Here is a 26,070-nt window from a genome sequence, read left to right on the forward strand (position 1 = left end):
GAATGCTAACTGAGGTCAAAGGTGAGGGCCATCAAAGCCCTGCACCCCCAAATGCCCTTGTGCCTGGATCTCCTTCCACCCAGGGAAAGAAGAGAGGATGTGGCTCTCCAGGCTCCTGTGGCCCAGCCTCTTCCCAGTGCTCACTGCTCTCCTGGGTGTCTCCTGCATCTTGACAGTATCTGTCTGTGAGGCTGAGGCCGAAGGAGTTCACTGCCGTCTAGGACTTCCACAGTACACAGCACAGCCCCTCCTCCCTGTCTTCTATTCTCCCCCAAAGCCCAGGCTCGAACTTCACCCCACAGAACCTTCCCCAAGTCCCTGTGCTCCTGTCCCCTCACCATGGATGGTCGAGTGGTGTGTAGCACCTGCCATGCACCTGTCGGTGCCTGCTCTGGTCAGCAGCAAGCACACATGGGTGCTCGGCGAGGATGGGCGGGTAGATGAATGGGGGACTTGGAGCCACCAGTGTGGGCTTAGCTGTCCATCTACACTCTAGTGCACTTGAGGCATTTAGGCCAAACCAGAAAGCTTCCATAAGGGGCGCCATGGTAGAGGAAAGAGCACAGGCTGTTCATTCCCGGTGACCCTGGACAGTCCCCCTAAGCACTGCGTCACGGAGTCTCCTCCTGTGTAAAAGGAGGTCCTACTACTTAACCACAGTGTGGTCGCCACTCCTGCCTCTCCTTTTGGTCCTGCTCCTTCTCCTCCATCATCACCATCACCGCAGCGAACATTTATGAGACATTTACTCTGTGCCAGGCACTGGACAAAAAGACTAAAATAGATGAACTCATTCAATCTTAACATCACCCTGTGATGCAGATGACTCATTAGTTTGTTTAACAGATGAGGAAACTGAGGCACAGAGTGGGGTTAAGTAACTTGCCCAAGGATTCACAGCCAGTGAGATTAGAACCCAGGTGTTATAACCACAGAACCAGCTCAAACTAGTCCTATCCCTTTTAACAAGGTACTGAGCTGCTTTTCAGAGACAACAGACTAAAACCCCACATCATGCAGCCAAAACATGCACAGAGGAGAGAACTTTGACCTCCAACTGCAGCTCGAACTAAAGTCTCCACACCCGCACCCGACACACGGGGAACCAAAGGACTTGGACGTGAGTGGAACTTGAATGCCAGAGCCCTTTCAGAAGTGAATTGTCGGTCATCAAGGACGATGCAATGCTGGAGCCCCTTACCATCAATGGCCAAGTTCCAAGTTCTCCAATTAAAACTTGCCTCAGCACCCTGGCTGGCGTAGCTCAGTGGATTGAGCACCGGCTGCGAACCAAAGTGTCGCAGGTTCAATTCCCAGTCAGGGTACATGCTTGGGTTGCAGGCCATGAGCCCCAGCAACCGCACATTGATGTGTCTCTCTCTCTCTCTCTCTCTCTCTCCCCCTTCCCTCTCCAAAAGTAAATAGATAAAATCTTTAAAAAAAAACAAACTTGCCCCAGCAGCGCTTCTGCATACCTGTTCCCCTAGCCCCTTAGAAACCCTAAATGTAGTCCAGAGAGCAAGATGGTTTTGAGGCATGGCTAAGTCTCCCATCTTCTCAGTTGCTGCCTTCCGGATCAACAAACCTTTCCTTAGTCCAAACTCAGACGTTTTGAGTTTTGGTCTTTCAAAGCATCGAGCACATGAACTTGGGTTTGGTGACAGCACCTCTAAGCCTGAACCCTGACTGCCACTTTACATGAACACTCCTGTGAAGACGAAGCGAGTCGGAGCACACAGACCCGCGCGAGGCTTGGTCCCCCGGAAGGAGCTCGGTCCCGCCCACAGATACCACCCTTCCTCTCTGTGCAGTTCACCCCACTGCCTCACCGACGTGTGATCTCAGGAATGACTCATTTGCCCATAGCTTACGCCAAATAAAGTCAAAAGGTAAAATATTTCAAAGATGAACAGAACAGCTTCACGGCTTGTCGGCCTCGCCTCTCCCTCCTGAGCACTTCATCGTCACAGCAAGTGTCCTCACTCCGCCCGCCCTGACCTGGGGTGGCCTCACAGCTGCGCAGAGCCCCGGCCGCGCATGGGCCCCACTCGGGGCCCAGTGTTCTGCTGCCGTCATCTTGAACTTCTTAATAATGTCGGAACGAGTCACACCATCATTTTATTGTGCACTGGGTCCCGCACATTGTGTAGCTGGTCCTGCCCTCGCTCCACCTGAGGCCCATGAGACGCGTCTGGGGCATGCATGCCATCAGCCTCCCAAGTTAGGGCTTCACTCATGTCCCTTCTCCCAGGCCGTTAAGAACTTGTCATCATAAATGGTAACACAAACCCTTTTGGAGCTGTTTTGGCAATTCAAGAGGCCTCAGCTTATGAAATATGCCTGTACCTGAAAACTAAGCTTTGTAAAACAAAACCCGTTGAAGTACAGTGAGAAAACGTTGACAAGGAAGGTACCCTCTGGTAAAACCTTTTGTACAAAGAAGAAATCTGTTGTAATGTGAATTATCTCACCCTAACCAATAGGTTTGTGTTTTGATAACAGAGTTTTATGGATGGCATTAAAGTGTCTTAAGGCGAGACACCGATTACATTTTAAGAATGCTTGGAGAGCACCCTTCACAGTCACACTACAGCGGGGGAGGGAGGCGGGAGTTCCCCCAGCCCGAGTGTACACTGTGTTATGCTGCCCCTCTCCCCACTGAGACCCCGTCTCCCCTTTGCACATCCAGGGCACTGGGCTGGAATTCCCAGGGGCTCCCAGCTCTCCTGTCTTTGCCATCTTGTGTGGCCCATTAAAAAAGTAACAACAGGCGCCATATGGACTGATTTGCCCTCACAACATCAAACCAAGATTTAACTGTAACTTCAGCCACTTCCAGAAATGTAATCTTTACACTGCCAGTCTGAAACTTCCTGATTACACTGCAGGATGAAAGCCCAGCTGTCCCCTTCCCCCCAAAAGAAGAGGCCCAGCCCTGAGATAATCCTTTCTTTTCTGTTGCTCTGACTTTGGCCCGCCCTCCTTCTGCCTTGAACACCCTTCCATTTTGTGCGTCCACTGGTCCACTGGGAGCATCTCTCCATTCACTAGATGGGATGCTGCCCAATTTCTGAATCGTCCAGTAAACTCAGTCTGATCTTCCCATTTATTCCATTGAATTTTTGTTCATAGGCAGACCTAAGTTAGCCCTATCAAGAGGCAGCCTGACTCTTGCTTGCCAGCCACCTGCTTCTTTCTGCTTTTACATTTTCCATTTGCAACATAGAGGGGGAAAGTCCTGCGGCACTCCCAAAAATTGCAGAAAAAGCAAACAGCCCTGCTGTGGAATGCTGAAAGGTCCCCTTCTGCAAACCTCCTTTCCTAATTAGGAACTGTAATCCTGCAAAGATAGGCCTTAATCTCCGTAGTAATGTTCACAGCCAGGGAGAGCCTCCCCACCTCTGACCTCTGGCGCTCCTCTTTCCTGGCAGCCCATCCATCTGAAATACCCCAGCTGGCGCCTGGCCTGCCTGAGCTTCCTCCCCACCCCTCCCGCCCCTGCCTTGCTCTCCCCCATTAACGAGTGTGTCTCTAAAATAAAACTTGGAATATGTACAGAGCACGATGACAAAGAGAATGTTCTAATTTTAGTAATGCTGTTTCTGGGTGGTGGGATTTTCACAGATTTTTTTTTTTACTTTTTTCTTTGAACTTTTACTTTATTGCCAGGATTTATATAAGGATCATGTATCATTTTATTTAAAAATTAACCTAATAACAAATAGAATAAACTTAGCATTAAAAACTCAACCACTCATCTCTCTTCCTAGTCTTGCCTACTTTTTAACTGAAGGGGATCAGAGTATACCACTCCGAAATTTCACATAAGGATTGTTTTGAGCTAAAGGCAATAGCTCTCTGTCCTCCCTTTTTCTGTCTAAAAGCAAGACATATCCTTGGCTGGTGTGGCTCAGTGGATTGAGCACCGGCCTGCAAACGAAAATGTCACCAGTTCGATTCCCAGTCAGGGCACATGCCTGGGTTGCTGGCCAGGTCCCCAGTAGGGGGCCTGCTAGAGGCAAACACACCCTGATGTTTCTCTCCCTCTCTTTCTCCCTCCCTCCCCCTCTCTCTGAAAATAAATACATAAATACAATCTTTAAAAAAATAAATACAGGCAAGACATAAATTCCTCTTTGTTAATTCCCATTTGTAGAGGAGAAGAAGTTTACATGCATAATAAACTTGCTTTAAACAACCCCTGTTTACCGTACATTTCCTAGGACCTTCTCACAACCTAACTCTCCCAGAAACGCCAAGCCCCTTTCCCCCGGTCTAGCTACTTCTCTACAATTTATCACTTTTTGTTAAAATAGTATATCAACTTCAAGTTCTAAATGTCTCCCTGAGTCACGGTTCTTTATTGCTTATGCATATGTACATAGTTAAATCTGTTTTTCTTTCTCTTGTTTCTCTGCCTTTTCTCAGTATGATTGCTAGTCCCCCACTGCTGAACCTAAAAGGCGAGAAGAAAGTATTTTCTCCCTCAACATAACCAATGGATTTATCTGGTTTTCACAAATTGTAATCAGTGTGGACAAGTTCTTGGATGCTCTTTTTCTTCGCTTGACATGGTCTTTCAACAGTGTATATAGAGTCTTCACATTCATTTTCAATGGTCAAATATTAGTCTTTGTGCTGATGCGTCACAAAGGTCATGACTGCAGAGTGTTCTAATTTCTTTATTCTTAATACCTATATCTCACTGTAGCAAAACTTTGCCCAGGCAATCGGATGCTGAGGCCTGTTCTGCTGACAGGGCAGAACGGCAAGAGAGAGAAGGGTGCAGAAATGCTTCTTGGACTACGCTTTCTCCACGGTGCTGTTCAAGCAGAAAACAGATGGACCTGCTGCATGAATGGCCAGGGCACCACACAACTGCTAGCAGAGCTACTGAGTGCTTAGGAAGAGTTAGTCTTTGATCCCGAGTTAGCCTGCAAGTACTGAAGTGTGTTGGGAGATTTGAGAGGGTGGGCGGGTCCCACAGGAAGAGCTGAGCATCGTATTGTGCACTGGCCTAGGAAGCAGAGCGCCAGGGTTTAGTCACGCTAACTGCAAGCCAAGAACCCGGACAACAAAACCTGCAGGTGGTGGCTGGGCCTGGTGTGGGCATGGGGTACCAGAAGGCCACAGGGGCTGGAACCAGAAACCATGTCTGATCACTGGTGGAGAGGACAGAACAGCCCTGGGTGCAGCTACCGGAACCCTATGAAGAGCCCTGCTTTCAAACCCAAGTCTGAGTAGGCACCTGATACTCGGGCACTGGGACTTCTCCCCTGTTCACGGCTGCTGTTCCCAGAAGTTTGACTGGATGGGGAAGGCTCTCTGGCTCTCTGGACCATGATGGGTGCCCAAGAAATGAGCGGAAATGAGAAGTGTGTTGCTGTGCCCAGTTAGGAAGATGGTTGGGAGGAGAAAGCAGAGCAGTATTTGCTTTTCCTCCTGGTTTGGGGGAGGAGAGAGAGAGAAGGAATCCTGGAGTAGGCTGAAGGCAGGGTACAGAGAAGGGTTTTGGTGTCCCCATGGCAGAGAGGGAACACCAAGTCCTCAGGAGACAGAGGAGAAGGAGGTGGGAGAGGGAAGGAGGTCAGAAAAAAGGCGAGCTTAGACTTCCTCCACACTGAAGTGTGGCCTAAAGCCCTCCTGTCCTCTCTCCTCTTTCCCACTAGAAACCAAATGGGTATTTCTAACACCAGGAGAGTCTCCAGGAGATTCACAAAATCTACTGTCTATCTTTGGAATCAGGGGTGAGAGGGTAGGGGCCCACAGACCTACCTGCTGCATCTCCACTCTGCCTGGAAACCCAGGCAGGCGGTGGGGCCAGGACTCCAGGGCCAGAACAGGCTCTGCCCTGACCTCCCCCAGGGCTTTGAGAACGAGTTCCTCCATCACAGCCAGGGAGACCCATAAAGGCAGCACTGGCTGCTTGGGAGGTGCCCACCAAACATCTTCAACTCCCTGACCTCTCCACCTCCCACTGGCTCCAGAAAGGAAATGGAGGGGTGGGGAGGTTTTCTGGTACAGATGTGGAAGGTGGCCCTGACGGGGACTGTCGGACAGATGACAAAGCTCCAAAGAGGGGGACAGAGGGTGCACAGGGACGCCAGAGAACTTCTGGTGCAGCAGCAGCAGCTCCAGATTTTTGCAGAGCAGGGACTGAAAGGAAGCAATCTGGCTGGCTCCAACTGTTGTTTTCGGCACCACGAGCTCTGCGAAGAGCCTCAGCTCCAGAGGGGAGCTGCCAAACCTCAATCCCCCATGTGAGAGCCAGTGGGAAAAAGTCCCAGAGGGCTGAGCGGCCCACAGGGATGGCTGCTGGAGCCGGGACCCTGGGGAGGCCGGCTTGGCTGTGTAGGGCTGACCTGCGTAACTGCCGCACACCTCTCGCCCCTCTCCAAGCCCCCTGCCCGAAGAACTTCAGGCTGGTGCCCCACTCATCAAAATCACCTTTTCTCCATTTCAAAAGCTCTCCCCTATTTCTTGGTCTTAGCTTTAAAAATAATCTAGTAAACAATAGAGCTTATTATCCAAATCCTATGTTCCTCCAATTAAAAGAATTTTCTCTTTAAAATAAAATGCTCTTATGACTTAGTAATTCTGGCTCTAGATTATATAAATCCAACAGAAATGAATAAATATATTCACTAACACACACGTACCAGAATACTTGCAACACCCCCAAGTGGAATCTTTTCAAAAGCCCATGCACGTAAAATGGACACATAAGCGGGGTGAGGCTCACACAGTGGACAGCACCGAGAAGGGGCAGACTGCGACTACAATGTTGAGCAAAAGAAGCCAGATGTGTCTTTCTGTATGATTTTGTCTATAGCAAGTTCGAGAATAGGCACAACTAAGGCATGGCATTAGACATGGGATTATAGTTACAGCTGGGGGGATAGTAACTGAGAGGGGTACGAGGAGGATCCTGGGAGCCCCGAGGGTGTTTGGTGTAGGATCTGGGTGTAGGTCACACGGCTGTGTTAGTTGTGAAATTGTACTAAGCGGTCTCATCACTGCTCTGTCCCTGACCAGCAGGGAGACCAAAGGCCTGAGTGTGCCTAGCACTGTCCTCATTTTAGCACTAATCGTCCTGCATCCTGGGACACTTGCTAATCCTGGGTAAACTGGGGTAGCTGGTCACCCTCTAGCCCTGGGGGGCGTGGACAGCCATGTGGGATTCTTTGGCCCTGGACACGGCCATGCCAAATGAAGATCAGATCCCTGCCATGACCTACTCCCAGGTTTGTCCTGAGGGTTAACCAGAGCCCATGTGAAAATCCGTGGCTACAGATGATCTCAATTCCACGTAGTGGGAAAACTGATGGAGACAGTGAGGCAAGTCTCCTGATGGCTACAGAAGGACTCAGGGACAAGCCAGAACCAGGACAGCTGAGTCTGAACCGAGTAAGCTGACCAAAGACTTTTTCTCAAAATTCAGGGGTCTCCCTCAGGACCCAAGATCCAGTGTGAGCACCGTCCAGCCTGGGGCATCCCCAGGAGGGGCCAGCTCGGCCCCACTGCCCTGCTCTTCCTTGTTTACTGAGGAGCCAGGACTCCAGAGTTGGGAGTGGTTTTCTTTACACGTCAGCACCCTTTTTCCTGGAACAGGGCTGGCATAGGGAGAGGCAGGGCCCTCCTGCCCAGGGGGCTTCATCTTCTCTGCCGCACTGGGGGAAGTGAAGGTGGTGGGGGTGACATTGGGTGGGGAAGAGGATGACTCTCTGGGATACAGAACCCCTGATACAGGCTCAACGGAGGCAGGCTGTGCTGACGAGGCCACAGTGAGAGCAAAACTCCCAAGCAAGTGAAAGAACCACACTGCACAAAAAATCAGTCCACTTTGCCTAAAGCTTTCGTAGCAGTGGTTCCCAGACCTGGCTGTGTAGCAGAGTCACCGAGAGATGTTTATCACATTGGGTCTGAAGACCTCATGGGTCTAAGAAAGCATTCTTGGAGGTCCTCCTCATATTTTCTATGAAAACACTTAATTTTTCCTTTTGCTTTTAATAATAAGAAATTTTTTTTTTCAGAATGAATGCATGCATGGCTACACCTTCTGGGTCACCATCCCATAACACTCTGTTGCCACACGAGTTGAGGGGCTGCCTCTGAGGCCAATGGCTTTCTGCAGCCTGGGCCTTCAGAGCTTAAACGAGAGAGATCCCACCCAAAGGTGTCCTAGAGCCTGGCACTGCGAGTGCGGTCCTTGGACCAGCACCACGGGCAACCCGGACCCTGCTGGGAACGTGGATTCTCAGGGACCCCAGATCTTCTGAACCCGACTCTGAAATCTAAAAAAGGCCTAGGCGACTCCTGTCCATCACTGTTGGTGAAGCACTGGTCCAGACCACTGACCCTCTTCTCTAGCACTGGGAACTGCAGTGGCTTTGAATTTCCACCTGACTTGCCAGTTCTGACTGTGTTGGCCTTCTGTTGTCTGTTGGCCTCGCTGAAGTCTGTATCATCAAAAATGTTGGTTAATCAGTCCACATATGAGACTCAGGGTGAGGTTGGCAGCTGGCTTCCCTCTGCAGTGAGGATGGGGTGCTGCCCTCTGAAGACAATGATGATGCTCACAGGAGACATGCACCTGGGCTCCCTCCCTCCTTCCCTGTATCCCTACCTACCTGAATGAAGGCAGATTACATGGTACCTGCTACACTGCTGACCAAAGGCCCCAGGCTGGCCAGCATCAGGGATGGCGGGGGCCCGGAAGGCAGATCCTGTTGTGTGGAGCTGGATGCTCCAGGGCAGTTTGAGGTGGGCTGCTGACCGCAGGGGAGCACGAGAAGAGCAGGCCAGGGGGTAAGCTGGGAGCCTGCCACCCTCCTGTCTCTGGCGCAGGCTCCCCGTCACGAGCCACCCTGGCCCCTCGAACGTCAGGGCGGCGTGTGGATCCTGCTGTGGGCTGCTCTGCCCCCACCCCCAGGTATCTGAGACTCACAGGATGTAGCAGATGACTCCGATGCTCCACATGTCCGTTGCATAGCCAATGGGCTCATAGTTGATCACTTCAGGTGCCACAAACTCCGGGGTACCAAAGAGGACCTTCAGAGACCCTGCATTCTCTGCAACCAGGATGGAGGGGAATCAATTGCCAGAACACTGTGGAGGCCCCCCACAGTTATGCGGACACCCTCACTGGTGTGCCCAGGAGGGACACAGACAAGACCCAGCCCCTGTGGCTCCCTCCTTGGAGAATGGCACAGGCATAGGCCTCCCCATTAAAGAAGTTCAGCGACACACCTGTGAAACCCACACACGGAACCCCCCCTTCAATGTCTTTGGGGGGGTGGGGCAGGGCAGGAGAGGCTGTTAAAGCCCCTCCCCCAAATGCTCTTTCCCGGTCTGTCTCTCCCATGTGTGCTCTGAGGCAGGGGCCATGGCTTGTGCTTGATAACAAACTATAACACCCACTGTGTGCTATAAATCCTACTGCCTGCTCTAGAAGGACTTTCTTTAAAAAAAAATTTATTGATTGATATTTTTTTAGAGAGAGAGAGAGAGGAAGGGGGAGAGAAAGAGAGAGGAAGGGGCAATGAGAGAGAAATATCAATTTGTTGTTCCACTTATTGATGCATTCGGTGGTTGCTTGTTGTATGTGCTCTGACCAGGGATCAAACCTACAACTTTGGTGTATCGGGATGATGCTCTAACCAACTGAGCTACCCGGCCAGGGCTTACAAGGACTTCCCTATTTATTATAATATTCTCAACAACCCTAAGAAGGAGGTATGACCCCATGCTCCTGAGGAGAATAGGGAGACCCTGGGAAGTGGCATGATTTACCCACCCAGTTAATAGTGGTGACCAGGACCTAAACCCAGGTGGCCTGACTCCTGAGTCATGTTCTTCCTGCTCCATAGCCTCTCCATGTGTAGCATCTTGTCTCTCCTCCCAGGAACTGCCAGGAGGATAACTGGGAAAAACCTTAACCCCAAGGTAGTGCCCTCAAGCCATAAAGGACAAGAGATGTCCAGAAGTATGCACCTAGGCACCAGCTCCTGGAGGACTTGTGGGCAGTCGAGGCGGCACCCCTCAGGCCTGTGCGCTGCATCTGGCCTTGTTTAACCTCAGAGCCCGAGGCAAGTGTTCTAAGATGAAGCACTAAATGGCTTTCAGGCTTGGAAGTTCTGCTCCAGCTCCAACATGAACTCTTCCTGCTGCATTTTAACCTCCCCAGTTCTCTGGTCCTTGGTGCACCTCTGTTCCCACACACCTCCTCACCCAGGGAGGCTGCATGTTGTGTTCCTTGGGCTCTGACCCTACCAGCTCCCCAGGCCAGCTGTGCCCTATTTGTTTAAACTGGTAGTGGCTCCTGCCCAGAGGGCCCCCCACATTGTGCCTTCTGCTGGACGGAGCAGAGCAGGAGCATTCGCCCAACCCCAAGGCACCGAGCACCAGGGAGCCAGAGCCTGGCAGGACCTCACTTCCTCACTTTCCTCTTTGCCACCTACATGGCCTCAGCTGGGACCAGGCCCCCTGGGAGATTTACCAGGTGGGCATTACCTCCCTGCAGGACAGTGAAAGAAAGGCCAGCTCATGCCAGCCCTCAGGCCCCTTGTTGACAAGGCAGTGGTCAGTGGCTGTAGTGGGGAAGCTGTTTCCTTGATTCCTGAGGCATCAAAGAGCTACACGGGCAGGGTGGGTGGGGGTGGTGTGGGAGGCAGACAGTTCATCTCAGGGTTGGGTATGAAGGCCCCGACCGCCTCCCGCCACCTCCCCTCACTGCGCAGGAACAGCAGATACACTTCAGAAGCTGAGACTGGGCCTAGGGTCCTTATTCCCGCCTCAGTACCTCCCTGGCTCTTGGTGGAACCTACTGGGCAAAGCTACTGTGAACCTCGTTTCCCCAGTCTATAAATTGGCACTCATAAAATCTGCCCTGCCTACAGAATCAAATGAGAGGAGGCATGTGCAAAAGTGCTCTGGAAACTCTAGAGTAGGATACAAACGTGGGGAAGCACCATCAGCAAAGTGAGTTTTGCTGCTGAAGGCACCATAGTTAAAGATGTAGAAGGAGACAACAACAACAATGATACATTGCTGCATAGTGCTTACTCACCACGTATAAGACACTGCACTTATCACTGTACCTACACGAACCCATCTAGCAGCTCTGTGAGGTGGGCTGTACTATTATCCCATTTTATAGATGAGGAATTTGAGACTTAAGAGTCACACAACTAGTAAGTGGTAGGGGCAGGATTTGAACCTGAGCCATCTCCACAGTCCCTGATTTTCACTCCAGTATTGTGCAGTTCACTCTAATACCCTGTGTGGGACATGGCCACAGCCGCAGCCACAGCTACTACACGTTGGTGACAACAGGAGAGGGGGATTGGCCTTACCCAGCCTTCTGGCCAAACCAAAGTCAATGAGCTTGATCCTGGTGCCTGTCTTGTTGACACACATGATGTTCTCGGGCTTGAGGTCCAGGTGGACGATGCCCTGCTTGTGGATGTACTCCACCCCCTCTGAGATCTGCCTCATGTACTTGATGCACTCTCGCTCCGTCAGCTCAAAGTCCTCATCGATGATGCGCTCGAACAGCTCACCTCCCGACACGCTGTGGGAACAGAAGGGGCTGTCAGACCACAGGGCGGCTGGGGGAGACTGGCAGGAAAGCTCAGGGTAAGGGGGTGCTGGGCACTTTCTGCAGCTTCCTGAGTCCCAGTCTTCCATTGTGCAAGGAGGGCCCAGGACTCCTGGTTTTCTACTTGGGGGACTCTGCCTGCACTCACAAAGCTTTTGGGGGATTCAGGGAACACCTAGGCTGGGTTGTTTCAGAGGTGGTCATGAACTGAGAGATCCAGGCATGGCCTCATTAGTGAAAGAGTAACCTCGGGGCAGCTCCCATTCCCCCAATGACTGTAGATGTGTAAGGGATCATTCTTGTACTCCAGCTGTGTCTTTAGTTATGGAGAATTGAAGCTTAAAATAATACTGCAGGAACAGGAAAGTATCCTCAATAATGAGCCTCAGCAAATGCATTGGCTGTAACCTACTATACTTAGAGTTGTGATTGATTTAATCCCTCTGGCTGGAACTGTAGTATCAGCTTACTGCTTCCAGCCATGACTACCTTGTCTTGCATGCTCTGTTGCCCAGGCTGGGAGTGTGGTACATCCTTCCTGCTCGGGTAGACTTTGGGACCTAGCCACAGTGTCTCTGGGGCTCACAGAGGGCATTTCTGCTAAGGACTGCCCCAGAGGCTACAGCTGGCTGGCATATTGCCTTTCAGTGCAAGTTCATGGCCTTGCTTCCTGAGTTGCAAGGGTCTTCTCTCTTCCCCTGTCCCACCCCTCTGACCCTCTTTCTTGTTCACTGCTCAGAAAATTGAAAGCATCAACTTGGCAACTTTTGCAGCATCTAGACATTGATAAGCTCTTTTCTACAATGACCCGTAGGCCCGCTGACTGAACAAGGCTGGTAGGCTACATTCTAGGCTGCTCCTCTTCCAAGGGCCTTCCCTCTTCTAAGGGGCACCATCATGAAGACAGGGAAAAGCTGAGTTTGAACTCTGCCTTTCACAAGCTGTGTGACCTTGGGTGAGTTCATTTTTCTGAGCCTCAGTTTCCTTATCTGTCCCTACCTCATAGAATTGCATAGAAATGAAGGAATCTTTGTATAGCATCATGCCTGACACACAGTAGTTGCTCAGCACATACCACTAAGTGGATCTTGTCGGTGACCCTAGAGGAAGAGAGAGACAGGGGCACACCAGGGGGCGCAGCCACCACAGCCTCTGTCAGGCTGGGCTCTATCACCATAGGACAACCACTTGCACTACCAGACCAGCTGAGCAGGAGAAGATCACCTGTGCCAGGGCCGCTGGGGGGCGCTGGAACCAAACTGTAGAACCAACCTAGAAGGAGGTCCACGGGTGACCAGCAGGTGGCACCAAGCTCTCCATTTCTATTGCTCTTCCCCTAGGCTCCAAGTCAAACTGCCATATTTTGCCGTATATAACACACATTATTTTGCCCAAATTTTGGAGGAGAAAAAAAGAATGCACATTATATGGGTAGTACTAGTTCTGTATTTACGTAATTGTTTTTAATTCCTTTATTTATGCATATGCATTAAAAGCGTAACCCCAGAAAGCAGCGACAATATCCGTGTGCAAATAATACCCTGGAATATGATCACTGGTTTTGTTTCTAAATATAAATAAATAAATAATTGAATTAAGAAAAAAGCATTAAAAAATTAAAATGAAAGATTTTTTTTTCCTGCAAGTCTGGGCCAAACACTACAAGTGGGTACACACTATACATGGGAGCACATTATACATGGCAAAATATGGACACCTCTGTTCTTAGGTCACAGGAGATACTGAACATCCCTGTACCTCAAAGAGGCAAGAAAACCAGCCCCTCCTCGCAGGGCTGCTGTGAAGGCTGAGTGAGTTCATACACCTAGAGTGCTTGGAAGAGTGTCTGGCACATAGTAAGGGCTCAATAACACTAATTATCTTTTTCTTTTCATGTGCACTTGAAAAGAATGTATATTTTGCTGCTTTGGGGTGAAATGCTTGAAGATATGAATTAAATCCATGTGATCTAGTGTGTCATTCAAGGCTGCTGTCTCCTTGTTGATTTTCTGTCTGGAAGATTTATCCACTGAAGTCAGTGGGGTATTAAAATTCCCCACTATGACTGTATTTCTGTCTATCTCTCCCTTTATGTCCATCAAGATTTGCTTCACACATTTAGGTTTTCCAGTGTTGGCTGCATAAGTGTTTACTAGGATTATCTCCTCTTGTTGGACTGTTAACACCCTTTATCATTATGTAGTGTCCTTCTTGTCTCTTACTATAGCTTTGGTTTTAAAGTCTATTTGTTCAGATACAAGTACTGTTACCCTGGCTTTTTTATACCTTTCCATCTGCATGAAACATTTTTCCCTTGCTTTACTTTCAGTCTGTGTATAACTTTTGTTCTGAGGTGGGTCTCTTGGAGAGAGCAGATATATGGGTCTTGTTTCCTTATCTATTCAGCTACCCCATGTCTTTTTCTTTCTTTTTTTAGTGAATGATTCTAAATGTATGAAATGTCTAGAACAGGAAAATTTATACAGACAGAAAGTATATTAGAAGACACCAAAGCAGTGGAGAGAAGGAAAGGGGGAGTTATTTAATGGGCACACAGTTTTTGTTCAGGGCAATGAAAAAGATGTGGAAACACAACTTCGGCATAGAAGCAGCACGGACCCATGATGGCTGAAGTGGCAGCCAATACCTAGGCAGCCCTTGCTGTGTGTGCGGGACACTCTGCCTGGGCTCTGCAGTCTTCACCCAACAGCAGACTTAGGTGTCGCTTCAACATGGCTGCGTCTGGTCTTCAGGACACACTTCAGCCTCTTGATCAAAAAGCCTTCATGAGTTTTTTTAAATGTTTTTATAGTGGTAAAATATATATGGCATGCAATTTGCCACTGTAAGCATTCTTAGGTATACATTTCAGCAGCATTATATTCACAGCATCATTCCCTACGTCTTTTGATTGGAGCACTTAAGCCATGCACATTAAAAGTGATTATTGATAGGTATGTATTTACTGCCATTTTATTCTTTTTTTAAAATATATTTTATTGATTGTGCTATTAGAATTTTCCCATTCTCCCCTTCTCTCCCCTTCACCCTGTACCCCCTCTTCCACCCACGTTTCCCCCCTTTAGTTCATGTCCATGTGTCATACCTATGAGTTTTTTAGCTTCTACATTTCCGTACTATTCTTGCCCTCCCCCTATCTATTTTAACCTACAATCTATGCTACTTATTCTCTATACCTTTTCCCCCTCTCTCCTCCTCCCACCCCCCTGCTGCTAACCTTCCATGTGCCTTCCATTTCTGTGGTTCTGTTCCTGTTCTAGTTGTTTACTTAGTTTCTTTTGGTTTTGCCTTAGGTGTGGTTGTTAATAATTGCGAGTTTGCTGTCCTTTTACTATACATGTCTTTTCTTTATCTTCTTTTCTAAGTCCCTTTAGCATTTCATAAAATAAGGGCTTGGTGATGATGAACTCCTTTAACTTGATCTTATCTGAAAAGCACTTTATCTTCCCTTCCATTCTAAATGAAAGCTTTGCTGGATAGAGCAATCTGGGATGTAGGTCCTTGTCTTTCATGACTTGGAATATTTCTTTCCAGCCCCTTCTTGCCTGTAAGGTCTCTTTGGAGAAATCAGCTGACAGTCTGATGGGAACTCCTTTGTAGGTTACTGTCCCCTTCTCTCTTGCTGCTTCTAGGATTCTCTCCTTTGTTTTATTCTTTTAATTATGTTCCTCTGTCATCATCTTCTTCCTCTTCTCCTTCTTATTTATTTATTTTTAAAAGAACCACTAGGGACTTCCAAACTATTGAAAATAAAGACTCCTAAGCTCCACCCCTGGGGAGGGATCTGAAGATCCACATTTTCAATAAGCGCCCCAGCTCATTCTTACGATCAGACACGTTTGGTGAACACCGACTTACTCGATTACCACCTCTGAGAGGCCAACTGAAATCCACATCCTCTTGAAAAATCACACTCAGTCATTCCATATGGAATGACCTTCCCTCCCTGCTTTCCACAGCCTTGTCTGCACCTTTTGTGTCAAGTCTGCCTTTCCTCGAAGTTGTTTGTGAACGTGTCTGAGAAAGGTCTGCCTCATATCCAGAACCTTAATTATAGCTGGCGATGTCTGGCACACACAAGGTGCCCAAAAATGTTTGCTTTTAAGTTTAAGATATTCAGAAAAAGCAAGCAACCGTTACTTGCAGTGCCCTTGGGGATGTCTGAGGCAATGAGTAGTAGAAATCATAGTCATAGAGATAATTACTGCCACATTTCTAGAGGTAACCTATTCAGCAGATGTTCAGATAGGTTGAAACCTATTCAAATATACTTATATATTTTGAGAACTATTCCCATGTTCCATTTTCTAGGATGAAAGGAGGGGTTACAAAAATAGGATGAATGGTTCTACAGGTTGCCATTCAAAACCTCAAGACTATAGGTGGAAAGTACTGTCTGGAGAAAAGCCACCACCCACAGAGATGGGGTAATGCCAAGGCCCAGACTGGTCCACAAGGACTGTGTGCTTATGGATGGACAGTGAGTGAGTGAGTGAGTGAGTGAGTGAGAGAGTGTGGACCTACCACCAAGGCTACGTACTCTCAAGGGATGACATGTATCCCCCAGACTGGAGACCTCACCAGCCCTCACTGGTGGCCAGAAGGAATGGCACTTCAGGAAACTGAGCACTGGGCCCCCTAACTCCTTGTCTCAAGGAGGTAGCTGGGGGTTCTCTGACACATTTTGCCGGTGGTAGCGCAAAGGCAAGATGGGCCAGAGGTGACTCAGCCTAAGCTGCACATCGGCTGCAGTGCTCAGGGTCCCACCACCATTTGGAATGGCCCAAGTACTGCCAAAAGGACAAGCCCAGACTCCAGGCCGGACACCTGAGGAACCCCAGTCTCGGAGCAATGCTGCCAGAGTGATGGGAGCTTGACCTGTCACCAGAGGTCAGAGAAGCTGAAGACTCCAATTCTGATTTCTTGCTGTGTCTGAAGCAGCTGAACTGAGGGCTGGGACCCTGGAACAGGTAGCTTTCCCCCTCTGTTACCAGGCACTGTCCTTCTCTTAATCCCAGTTTCTGCATCCAACACGGGGAATAGCAAATTGTATCACTGAACCCTGACCTGTTAGCTCTCTGAGGCCAAGTCTGTTTAAGCTGGAAGGGAAGTACAGGTCGAGCGTGAATCTGCTCTCCCTTCTTGGGTTGAATTCCTATGAGGGGGGAAGTTCTCGCCCCCAAGTGCAGGCGAATCCTCTGGCATCCCTGCGTGGAAGTCTTGCTGCTGCCCTTGGGGGGAGGTGTGGGGTGGAGGGATGGAACCCAGACCGCTGGGCCTTCTTACATTTTCCCCCAACATTTTCCATGCAGCCTGCCAACTCCCGATTCCAAGCTAAGTATGGTATTCTGCCCACGGTGACGCTGCCCGGCCTTACCCAAGCTGGGCTGCCTCCTACCCCCGTCCCTGCACGCCCTCATGAACTTGCTCATGGTTTAACTTAAGATAAGGTATTTATTCACATGTCCCCGCAAGCCCACACTGCCTGGACCGAGCACCCTGGTCCAGAATAAATATGAGAAGCTGCCCCCACAGGGCCGGGGTGAGGGTCAGGTCACAGACATGGCAGAATCTTTCCTGAAGCGGAGACGTAAGTCTGAGTTTGGGCCTGAAAACAGTTTAAGATATGAACAAAGATCTTCTTTGAATCTTTTGTAGTTCCCCAGAATTTTAGAACCAAATGGGAGTCTAATCCAAATACCTCTCTTACTAGAAGGAGTTAATAGTTACAAAATCACTGCTAAATAGTAATAGAACCTGAATAGTGAGATTTGTTCCACAATACCTAGTTGGGTGTTAAAATGCTCACAAAATAATTTTCAGTGGAAAAAAGACCAGGATACAGAAAAAGTCAACGCATCATACTATTGAGAATAACTCTCAATTACAGAGCACTGTGCCTGCCATATGTTATTCCATTTAATCCCCACATTATTCATGGGGCAGCTTATATCCTCCTTTTACGGATAATAACACCAAGGGTTGGCAAAGCTGAGTAATTTATTCAAGGCCCCACAGCAAGTAAGAGGCAGAGTTGGGCCTGAGGGGTTTATCAGACTCAAGTCTGTGCCGCTAACCACTGCGCCTTCCTAAGGAACAGAAACTGAAAGGAGCACATCAAAATGTTTTCAGGGTGAGGGGAGGGATTCACACCTTGAGCTTAGTGCTGCCTCCCTGGCCTCCCTGGCCCCCCTGGCCCCCCTGGCCTGGGAAGAATGTGAAGACAGTGGTAGCATTCCTGCAAAGGCTGAAGGCCCTGCTGTGGAGGAGCAGTTCAAGGATGCTATAGGCAACTGCACAATATCTCTCAAAAATTTCAGATGTACACTGACCCAGCCCTCCCACACTTCTGGGGATTTACCCTACAGATGTGCACAGGCACGAGTAAAAAACTGCTTGCTTGTAAAAGCAGAAGCCTGGACACCATCTCCTGTCTCCCCACTCCAAGCAAAGGCAGACAGTGAACTGTGGCACACGCACTGGAGGATGCTGCGTGGAGCAGGGAGAATGAGGCAGCTCACTGGCTACTGACACGGGACTGTCTCCAAGATAAATTGTTGAATGGAAAAGAAGCAAAGTATACAATCCTGAGTACATGTTACCTTTGTGTTAAAAGGTGAGAAAAATGTGGGTATATGTATTCTATATGCTTGTATGTTCATAAAGAAACTGGGCATATACAGACAAACCTAATAAAATTGGTTCCTGGTGGCAGGGGGGTAGGAACAGGGTAGATGGGGGCAGAAGTGGGGACGGGATTTGTGATAGCATGCATTCTCACAGTTTTTGATGTGACAGCATCATGTATTAAAGACCGTCAAATCAGAAAAGGGAAAAGAAATGTTTAAAAAAACACAGACACTGTGGAGGACATCTGGCTTACTGACATCAGTATGTGCATTTTTGTGTGTTATTTTAAGTGTGTGCATGTGTTTGCACACACGTGTGTGTGTGTATGCACACCAGCAGCTCGGAGGTGTGAGAGGTGGAGGAATGGGACGAGAGGACAGACTGGAAAAGGAAAGCCTTGGCTGGAGGTCATCTGATCCATCCCCCGCCCGTGTACAACCCAGCACAGAAAGCGCTATTGTTTGGAGAGTGAGCAGTCGAGACAGTATAAAAGAGTGTGGGCTGGGCACAGCAAGAGGACGGAGCAAGGGCTATGCTTCTACACTCTGAGCTCCGGGCCTAGTTGGGAAGCTACCCTGTCCCTCCCCTTCTACTCTAGAGCCACCTCAACATCAGAATGCCCTGGGAAGAAACCAAAGGGCACTTCACGGGGAGGTGAGGGTGGAAAAGGCACAGGGGTCCTCAAAGAGCTGCCTGTTTGTTATGAAAATGAGCAGGGGGCTGTGGTGGGCTGGTGGTCAGCAGGTCAGGCCCAGTGCTGTGCACAGGGCTCTTCTGAGTGGTCAGCACCTGGCCATGTGGGCTGGTACGTGTCTTGCATATCACGCTCCTGCTCGCAGCTGAGGGGCTGAGGTGGGACATTTGGGGAGATGCATGGGGGGCTCCCAGGCCCACAGCTCCCGGGCTGCTGGGCAGCAGGCTACTCACATCTCCAGGACCATGACGATGTTGGCCTTGTCTTCGAACGCATCCACACACTGGACCAGCTTGCGGTGATGGAGGCAGTTCATGATGCTGATCTCCTCACGAATATTCTCTTTTTCTTTTGCTGAGTATGCCTTGAAGAATTTCCCTGCCCAGATTTTTCCAGTTTTCTTTTCCACAAGTCGAAAGACCTGTCCAAATTTCCCACTGCAAATGGAAGGAGAGAAAAGGCCAGTTTAGCCAATCTTTCCACTAAGTGGGGGTTGGCAGGCTGTGGCCTGTGGGACAAACCTGGCCTGCCTGTTTACATAAAGTTTTATTGGAAATATGCCCATTTGTGTGCATATTGCCTATGGTTGCTTTGTGCTCGAATGTGCGAAGGAGTAGCTGCAACACAGACCGGATGGCCCATAAATCCTAAAATGCCCATTATTTGGCCCTTTATAGAGTAAGTTTGCCAGCACTGCTCTAGAACAATGAAGTGCATTTCTAATATGCAAACCCACTCTTTCTTTGTCACTTGTCAACCTCAGTCTGTGCCCGGCCCCATTTCCCCTCCCAGGCACCGCCCAGTCTTGCTGTTTCCCCAGGACTGTCATCTCCCTGGTGAGGCCTCAGGCTCAGCTGGTGGACTTTTCTCCTTGGCCCACAGAGGGACCCATGAAGCTGGCGTGAGAAAGTCTTCCCTGAGGCCTTCCTTCCACTCCCCTCTTCAGCACTGTCTCCTGGGGACAGTGCAGGAGAGCCCCTGCTGCCCACTGTGGGACAGTGGGGTCCTTGGACACAGACGGGCAGGCTCCTCGTGCGCACTGTTATGAGGTTGAAAATGAAAGCTGAGCCCCATTCCCTTTTCTTCCACCTCCCGTACTCCTCTGGGACTAGTGTCAGAGGGAGACAGACAGCTGGGGGCGCTGCTGCTGCTGGAGGGCACAGCACAGCTGTGACGAGAGCTTGGGGCTGGGGTCCACACCCCAGGGAGGATTCTGAGTAAAGAGCATGGACCAAGTTCATAAAGTAAGCCATAATGGGCAGCTGTGCAATCCCAGGGCGTGTGTTTTACTGAAGAACTAAAGCTATAACTGCCGAAGTGAGCACTGCTCAGGCTTGACTGCTTCCTGTGGATACGTTGGAGGGATCCTAGAGACAGTCCGATCCAGACCCAGTCTGGGCAGGCCTCACGCAAGCCTCTCACAGAGTTGGGCCAGCACAGAACCACACAAGCAGCTCCTGCGAGAGCCTGGGATGGGCGCCGCTCCCGGGGAGTGCCGACAGGGCCAGTCCCTCCCGATTCTGTGGGAATAGCAGCCTGGGGCGTTGGCAAAGCCCAGGAGAGAACAGGAAGACAAGCACAGAACGCAACTGTGGGATCGGTGCCCCTCTTGCTGGGGGCCCATAGGGTGCTTCCCACCCCACTTACGATCCTAGTCTCTCTTCGATGTCGTAGACGTCGGACACCTTTCGGTCGGTACTGACTGTCACCGTCCGGTACTCAACTTCGGGCTCCTTCTCATCTGCGGGGTGGGGTGGGGGTGGTGTGAGCCATCGGACCCCTGCTCACCCCTCCCACCCCAAGTGCCCACCTGAGGACGGGTGGCCATCACTCACCATCATCTGACACCTCCACTTCGTCCTTCGGCTCTGGGGAGAGACAGGCAGGGCAGAGGGGACATGGTGGTAAGCACTGAAGGCCCATTGACAGCCAGCCTGCTGGGGGCCTGTCAGGCCTCAGACTTCCCAGGCACAAGACTACCGAGTGCAGAGCTCTGGGCATCACCGTGGTCAGGAAGTCCGCGCTGAAACAGGGCCACAGGCACGCCAGCAGGTGCTGGCCTCCTCACCCCCGGGGCCCCTCCGCCAGCTCCCACCTCATCCCTTCCTCTCTGGTCCCCTAGACACATCCTTCCTCACATCTCTGCTGGTCCTCTGACTTTCAGAACCTACCCACTATAGTGACAATCCCTGTCTGCTCTGGCTTGAAAGTCAGCAAACTACGATTGCTGCTCAGGTCAAATCCATTTACCAAACGTTTTTACAAAATTCCAGCCATGTACCGGGTATCTGGTGGTTTGTGCTGGGTATACAAAACAAGACACAGAGGAGTATTACCTTCTTCCTTGGAATTCATAACTTAGCTGGGGAGGCAAAACCACATTTACTTGACACATCCACGTCACCTGCACCTGGTCAAGCACATGGTGTCATAGCACACAGCGGAAGAAGGTGGTGCAGCAGGGGCAGCTATGAAGTCAGAGCACTGGTTTTGAGAAGAAGTAGTCCCTGAGTTGTGACTTAAAGGAAGTGATAGAACATCATGAGGGGGCAGGTGAGGCTTCCCAGTGAGACCGCAGGTGTTAGCGAGGCGCGTGCGGAGGGACACGAGCGGCCCAGCCCGGCTGTAGTGCTCGCATTGGGAGTGACAAGGGAATGTGGGCAGACAGGGGTGTCCAGCAGCACACACTAGGACTGCCGGCTTCCCTTTGTCCCGCACAGGTTTGTGCCTGCAGCGCCACTTTGGCTTCTTGACCTTGGCTGAGTGTCTTTCCCTTTCTGGGCCTCCCTCTGTCTCCCCCTCTGTAAAAGGAAAGAGTTACATTTTTAGGTGACTTCTGGGGTCCCTGGCTAGCTCTAGATGTCATGCTCTGTAATGCGCTTTGTGTCCCTCGACCGTGATGTGGGCTTGGTTCTGGCTGACAGATGGAACCCAGGGAGGCTCCTGGGGAGACAAAGACTTGAGAGGAGTTAGAGAGGGAGTGTAAGGAGTTAAAGGGGCCAGATGTGTGTGTGCACATGCGTGTGACTAAGACTTGGGGAAAGGGTGTGATTTGCTGACACTCCCTGCAGAGCAAGAAGAGGAAAAGAAGCACACAGCACGTGGGTGGTGTCCCAGGAGGAAGACAGGAGCAGGCGGGGCAGAGGGGCCGGCCAGACGCTGCCCAGCCCGCAGGTGGCGTGTGTGACTGTGCTGAGCTCCGTGGGCTGCGCAAGCGCCTGTTTGTGCTGGAGGTGCGGGCAGCAGAGAAGGTGCAGCTCAGCTACAGACTGCGGACCTCTCTGTTAGGCTGAGGACAGGTTACTGTGACCTAAACAAACAACGTGGGGAAAAAAGTAACATGTTTCCTTATATAAAATGAGTGCCCCTCACTGTGAAACAGAAATTTGAGAAGTTTATAAACATGTGACCGGGGGCAAAGGAGACCATGGTTTGTTCAGAGTTCTTAAAATGCTGTTGGTGAAATAGTTTAAAAAAACTAAACTTAAGCAGAATTAGGAAGAATATTTTGTCCCAGAAAGGAAAATGCCATGACAAATTTTAAAACGAAAAGATAGACGAGACTCTCAGATGAGTGGAGGGGTTTTACAGACACGGTCAGGGTGTGAGCCTGGAGGGCCACGTCTCCTAAGTCACCCATTCGAGAGTCGAGAGTCACACCGTCGAGCTCAGAGACAACCAGGACGCCCCCAAGAGCAAAACACCTGGAAGGCGGTCATGGCATCACGTGTTCAGAGAGAATGCCAGCATTCAGCTCCTCAGGGGCGACGAGCCCTGGGTGTCTGGTTAAAACCCGAGCACGAGAGCTCACTTCTTCCCCCTACTGCCGCAGACAGCAGGACGCTGTCCCAGGGACACGTGCCCTGGCCACAGACAGGCGTGGCCCCTCTGCCGCTGGCAGAGCCTGGGGTCTTCTGCTTCTGAGTCTTAGGCTGTTGGCACTTAGAAAGTCAAGATGGAGCGGAAGGAGGCGTGGAGGGCTATGGAAAGGAAGAGCTACCATGTGAGGATGCTCAGAAGAGGTAAGGCCTCTCTGCCTGGGAAAGAAGTCTAAAGCAGACATGATTTTAAAAGATCACAATTGCCAAGGGTGAGAACGGGTTACAGACTTTTATCAATCAACAAATACTATAACTTGAGAGAAGAAGTAGCATTATACCTCACATAAGAGGAAGGCTATAGGCATATGGAACTCATACCTCAGAAAGTACCGTAAGAACAATAAGTAGGTTCAACAATGGTAATTTCAAATAGGACTTTAAGGGCAGCACGATATTCAAATCAATTTAGCAATCATTCATACAGCACCCGTGGATGCCAGTCACTGGACTGGGCCTTAGATGCACAAAAGTAATAGTAACATTTCACTGTGAGGGAGCCCATTGCCCTGCCCCCATGTGAGATGGGACTGTGGCCTGCTGAGGCCTCCCTTGTCTTTTTGCTCCTGGGCACGGTGCCGGTGTAGAGCGAGCAGCAGGACGAGAGAAAAAAGAGAAAACTAACTATTTTTGGCCTGGCATCTTTCAGAGGACCCGTCTGTACCTTCCTAGTGGAGGAGCCTTGAGGGGCTTTCCGAAGGCCTGCCACCTGGGGGCTCTCCCAGTCAGCCCCAAGTAGGGCATGCAGTTGTAGAACTGGCGTCTCCCAACCACTCTGACACCAGTTAGACACCCAAGAGTTGGCCTTCTTGCCCTCATCACAAACACCACACCTGCCTCTCCCCTCTGGCCTCTCTCCTTAGGAATCGAGATATAGAATGCTTTCCTGATACTTCAGTTGTGGGGACCTAGATCATCCTCTGGGAATTCTTGCCTCTCTTTCTGGCTCACTGTGAATGCTGCAATCTTCGCTCTGTGTGACACTCAGACCAAGGCTGAGGTGATTCTCTTCCTCCTTTTCCTTCTCGTCCTGCTGCCATTCCACTTCAGGGAATGACTACAGGGCAGGGGCTGGAGAGGAGTTGGGGAAAGACAACAGTTCAACTAGCCAAGCTCTGGAAGCATGAATGGTTGTAGTAAAGAGGGGTGACTACTCTGTTTCCATCTCTCCATCAAGGAAGGAGCAAAATTGCAGTAGGCAGGACTTCAATAAAACATTTAAAATAATCTTCTATTCAGAAATAGCAATGAGATCCAAGAGCTAAGCAGAAAGGCTATCTGGATGATCTCAGATATTTCTGCAGACACATGAGCCTCACTGCCCCTGGGGAGGTGTTTGAGAGAGGACAGATGAGCCCTCAAGATGCTCCCAAGGCACTTGTCTGAACAGCCCTGGACACAGAGCAGCCACTTGCAGGTCGAGGGCTACTTTCCACACATCGGTCACTAGAGGGCACCCCATCGCCAGAGAGGGCCTCTGTGGGCCAGCACAGCTGTAGCCTAGGACTGGGTGAGTGGCACAGGGTGAGCAGCTGCTCTCTGGCCCTCGGGTTTTCAGGCTCTGCACCTCTAACTGCCCTCAGGGTTACAAGGACGTCCCAGCCCTACAAGAAGCCTTCATCACAGTTGTTTGCTCACAGCTATTACACAACAGAACAAATTAGGGTTGGGCACAAGGACAGAGTGGATTTAAGAGCAAACAAGCAGAGTGGATTTAAGAGCCAGTAGCGTGGGAGTGTAGACCTAGACCTGGATGGGATGGGGGAGGGCAGCTGTGCTAAGGCAGGGCTTCTGTTGACTCAGTTTTGAGAAGACAGGAGGGAAGGTGTTAAGTTAAGGACCCTAGTCAGAAAAATAGCTCTGGCATAATGGGGCCCCTGAGCCTCCTCCTCCATCGTTTGCTTCTTTGATTAAACTGATGGAGGAGGTCAAGCTGCCTTCCCAGTGGCTTGGAGGCTAGGTAGCAGGGAGCCTGGGTGGGGGGGAACAAGCAGGTGAAAGCAGGGGTGCCAGGAGAGGTACCATTCCAGGGTCCTCCAGCAGCACCTGGAGCAAGGAAGGGGGAAGGACACACTGGGTGAGTGAGTGCACCATGAGGCCTGGGTGCCAGCAGGGGTAGAGCCGAGAGGTCAGGATGAAGCAGAGGCTGAAGGTGTAAGGCAGAGGCAGGAGTTGCAGTGGTGGCCGTGGGGAAGGTGGCAGCCAACATGAGCTGGGCTCAGTGCAGGGAGGGTTAACTGGCACTGCCTTTTTGATGACCATCATCCTCACTGGTTCCACAGAATGACCCATCATGACCACCTGTTCCATCCCTCCCTGTCACACGCACATGTATGTGTATGTGCACACCCTACTTCTCTGAGAGCCCTTTCCCTTTTAAAATAGCAAGAGATGACCCACCCAGGTTATAATTAACCAGCGTCTGAGTGGTCCACAGAGGGATTCACTTGGAACCCTCCCTTTCCACCCCACCTTCCCACCTGCCCTCTATCCTCTGACCCTCAGGTCTAACACTGGCCAACTGTTCTGCCCTCCACCTCCTGCCCCCTGATAATCCAGCCAGGCCTGAGGGTGGGAGCAGCTTCCAGTGTGGAAGCCCTGGGTGGCCTGGACCACTCCTCTGGATTGCAGGCCATTTCAACATTTCCTTTCGTCTGCTCCCAGCCCGGAGGGGCCCCAGGAGGGGTCTGAAGACCACAGAGAGGGGTTAGCTGGCTGCAGGGAGAGGCCACCTGCCCAGAGCCAGAAGGTCCCAGCCACCCTTCCCTGTGGACTCTCCCCACCGCCCTGGAAGCTGCTGTCCTGGCCTCCTCGCCACATCTCGGGTGGCCTCTGGTACTCTGTGTGGGGTTCATCAGGGACTCTACAGTTTCTCGGTTAAAGCTTTTCTTTCCAGCTAGTGAACATCATCTTATCGCAATGTGATCCTTTCTCTTGTCACTTTTCCGAGGGGTAGGGAGTCCTCTTCTTGAAGAAACATGCTACAAACATGCAGACTGCAAGCTGGTTGCCTCTCCTGGCACTCCTACTCTTACCCGCCTGCTCCCCACTCTCCCGGCCTCCCTGCTATCCCACCTCCAAGCCACTGGGAAGGCAGCTTGACCTCCTGCATCAGTTTAATCAAAGAAGCACAGGCTCTGGGTCAGTCAGCTTTGAGTTCAAGCTTCAGCTCGCTGTCTACAAGCTTTAAGACCTTGGGCGAGTAGTTTCACCCCTTTAACCCTCTTTTCCCCACCTCTGAAGTGGAG

At 50.5% G+C, this 26,070-nt stretch overlaps 1 protein-coding gene across 3 annotated transcripts in view; it reads right to left on the bottom strand.

Annotated features, from left to right (window-relative positions):
* The window catches only part of MYLK (myosin light chain kinase), a 285,784-nt gene that overhangs the window by 14,694 nt on the left and 245,020 nt on the right, over nt 1-26,070 (bottom strand). For all 3 annotated transcript variants that reach the window (XM_045850924.1, XM_045850925.1, XM_045850926.1), the window contains 5 exons: nt 20,780-20,812; nt 20,592-20,685; nt 19,178-19,381; nt 11,355-11,572; nt 8,948-9,071 (listed from right to left, as the gene is read on the bottom strand). In XM_045850924.1, coding sequence (XP_045706880.1) covers nt 8,948-9,071; nt 11,355-11,572; nt 19,178-19,381; nt 20,592-20,685; nt 20,780-20,812 — 673 coding nt within the window. The remainder of the gene's footprint in view (nt 1-8,947; nt 9,072-11,354; nt 11,573-19,177; nt 19,382-20,591; nt 20,686-20,779; nt 20,813-26,070) is intronic.

Source organism: Phyllostomus hastatus, unplaced genomic scaffold, assembly GCF_019186645.2.
Source record: "Phyllostomus hastatus isolate PE091 unplaced genomic scaffold, TTU_PhHast_1.1 phas_contig_86, whole genome shotgun sequence".
In the NCBI taxonomy this organism is placed as follows: domain Eukaryota; kingdom Metazoa; phylum Chordata; class Mammalia; order Chiroptera; family Phyllostomidae; genus Phyllostomus; species Phyllostomus hastatus.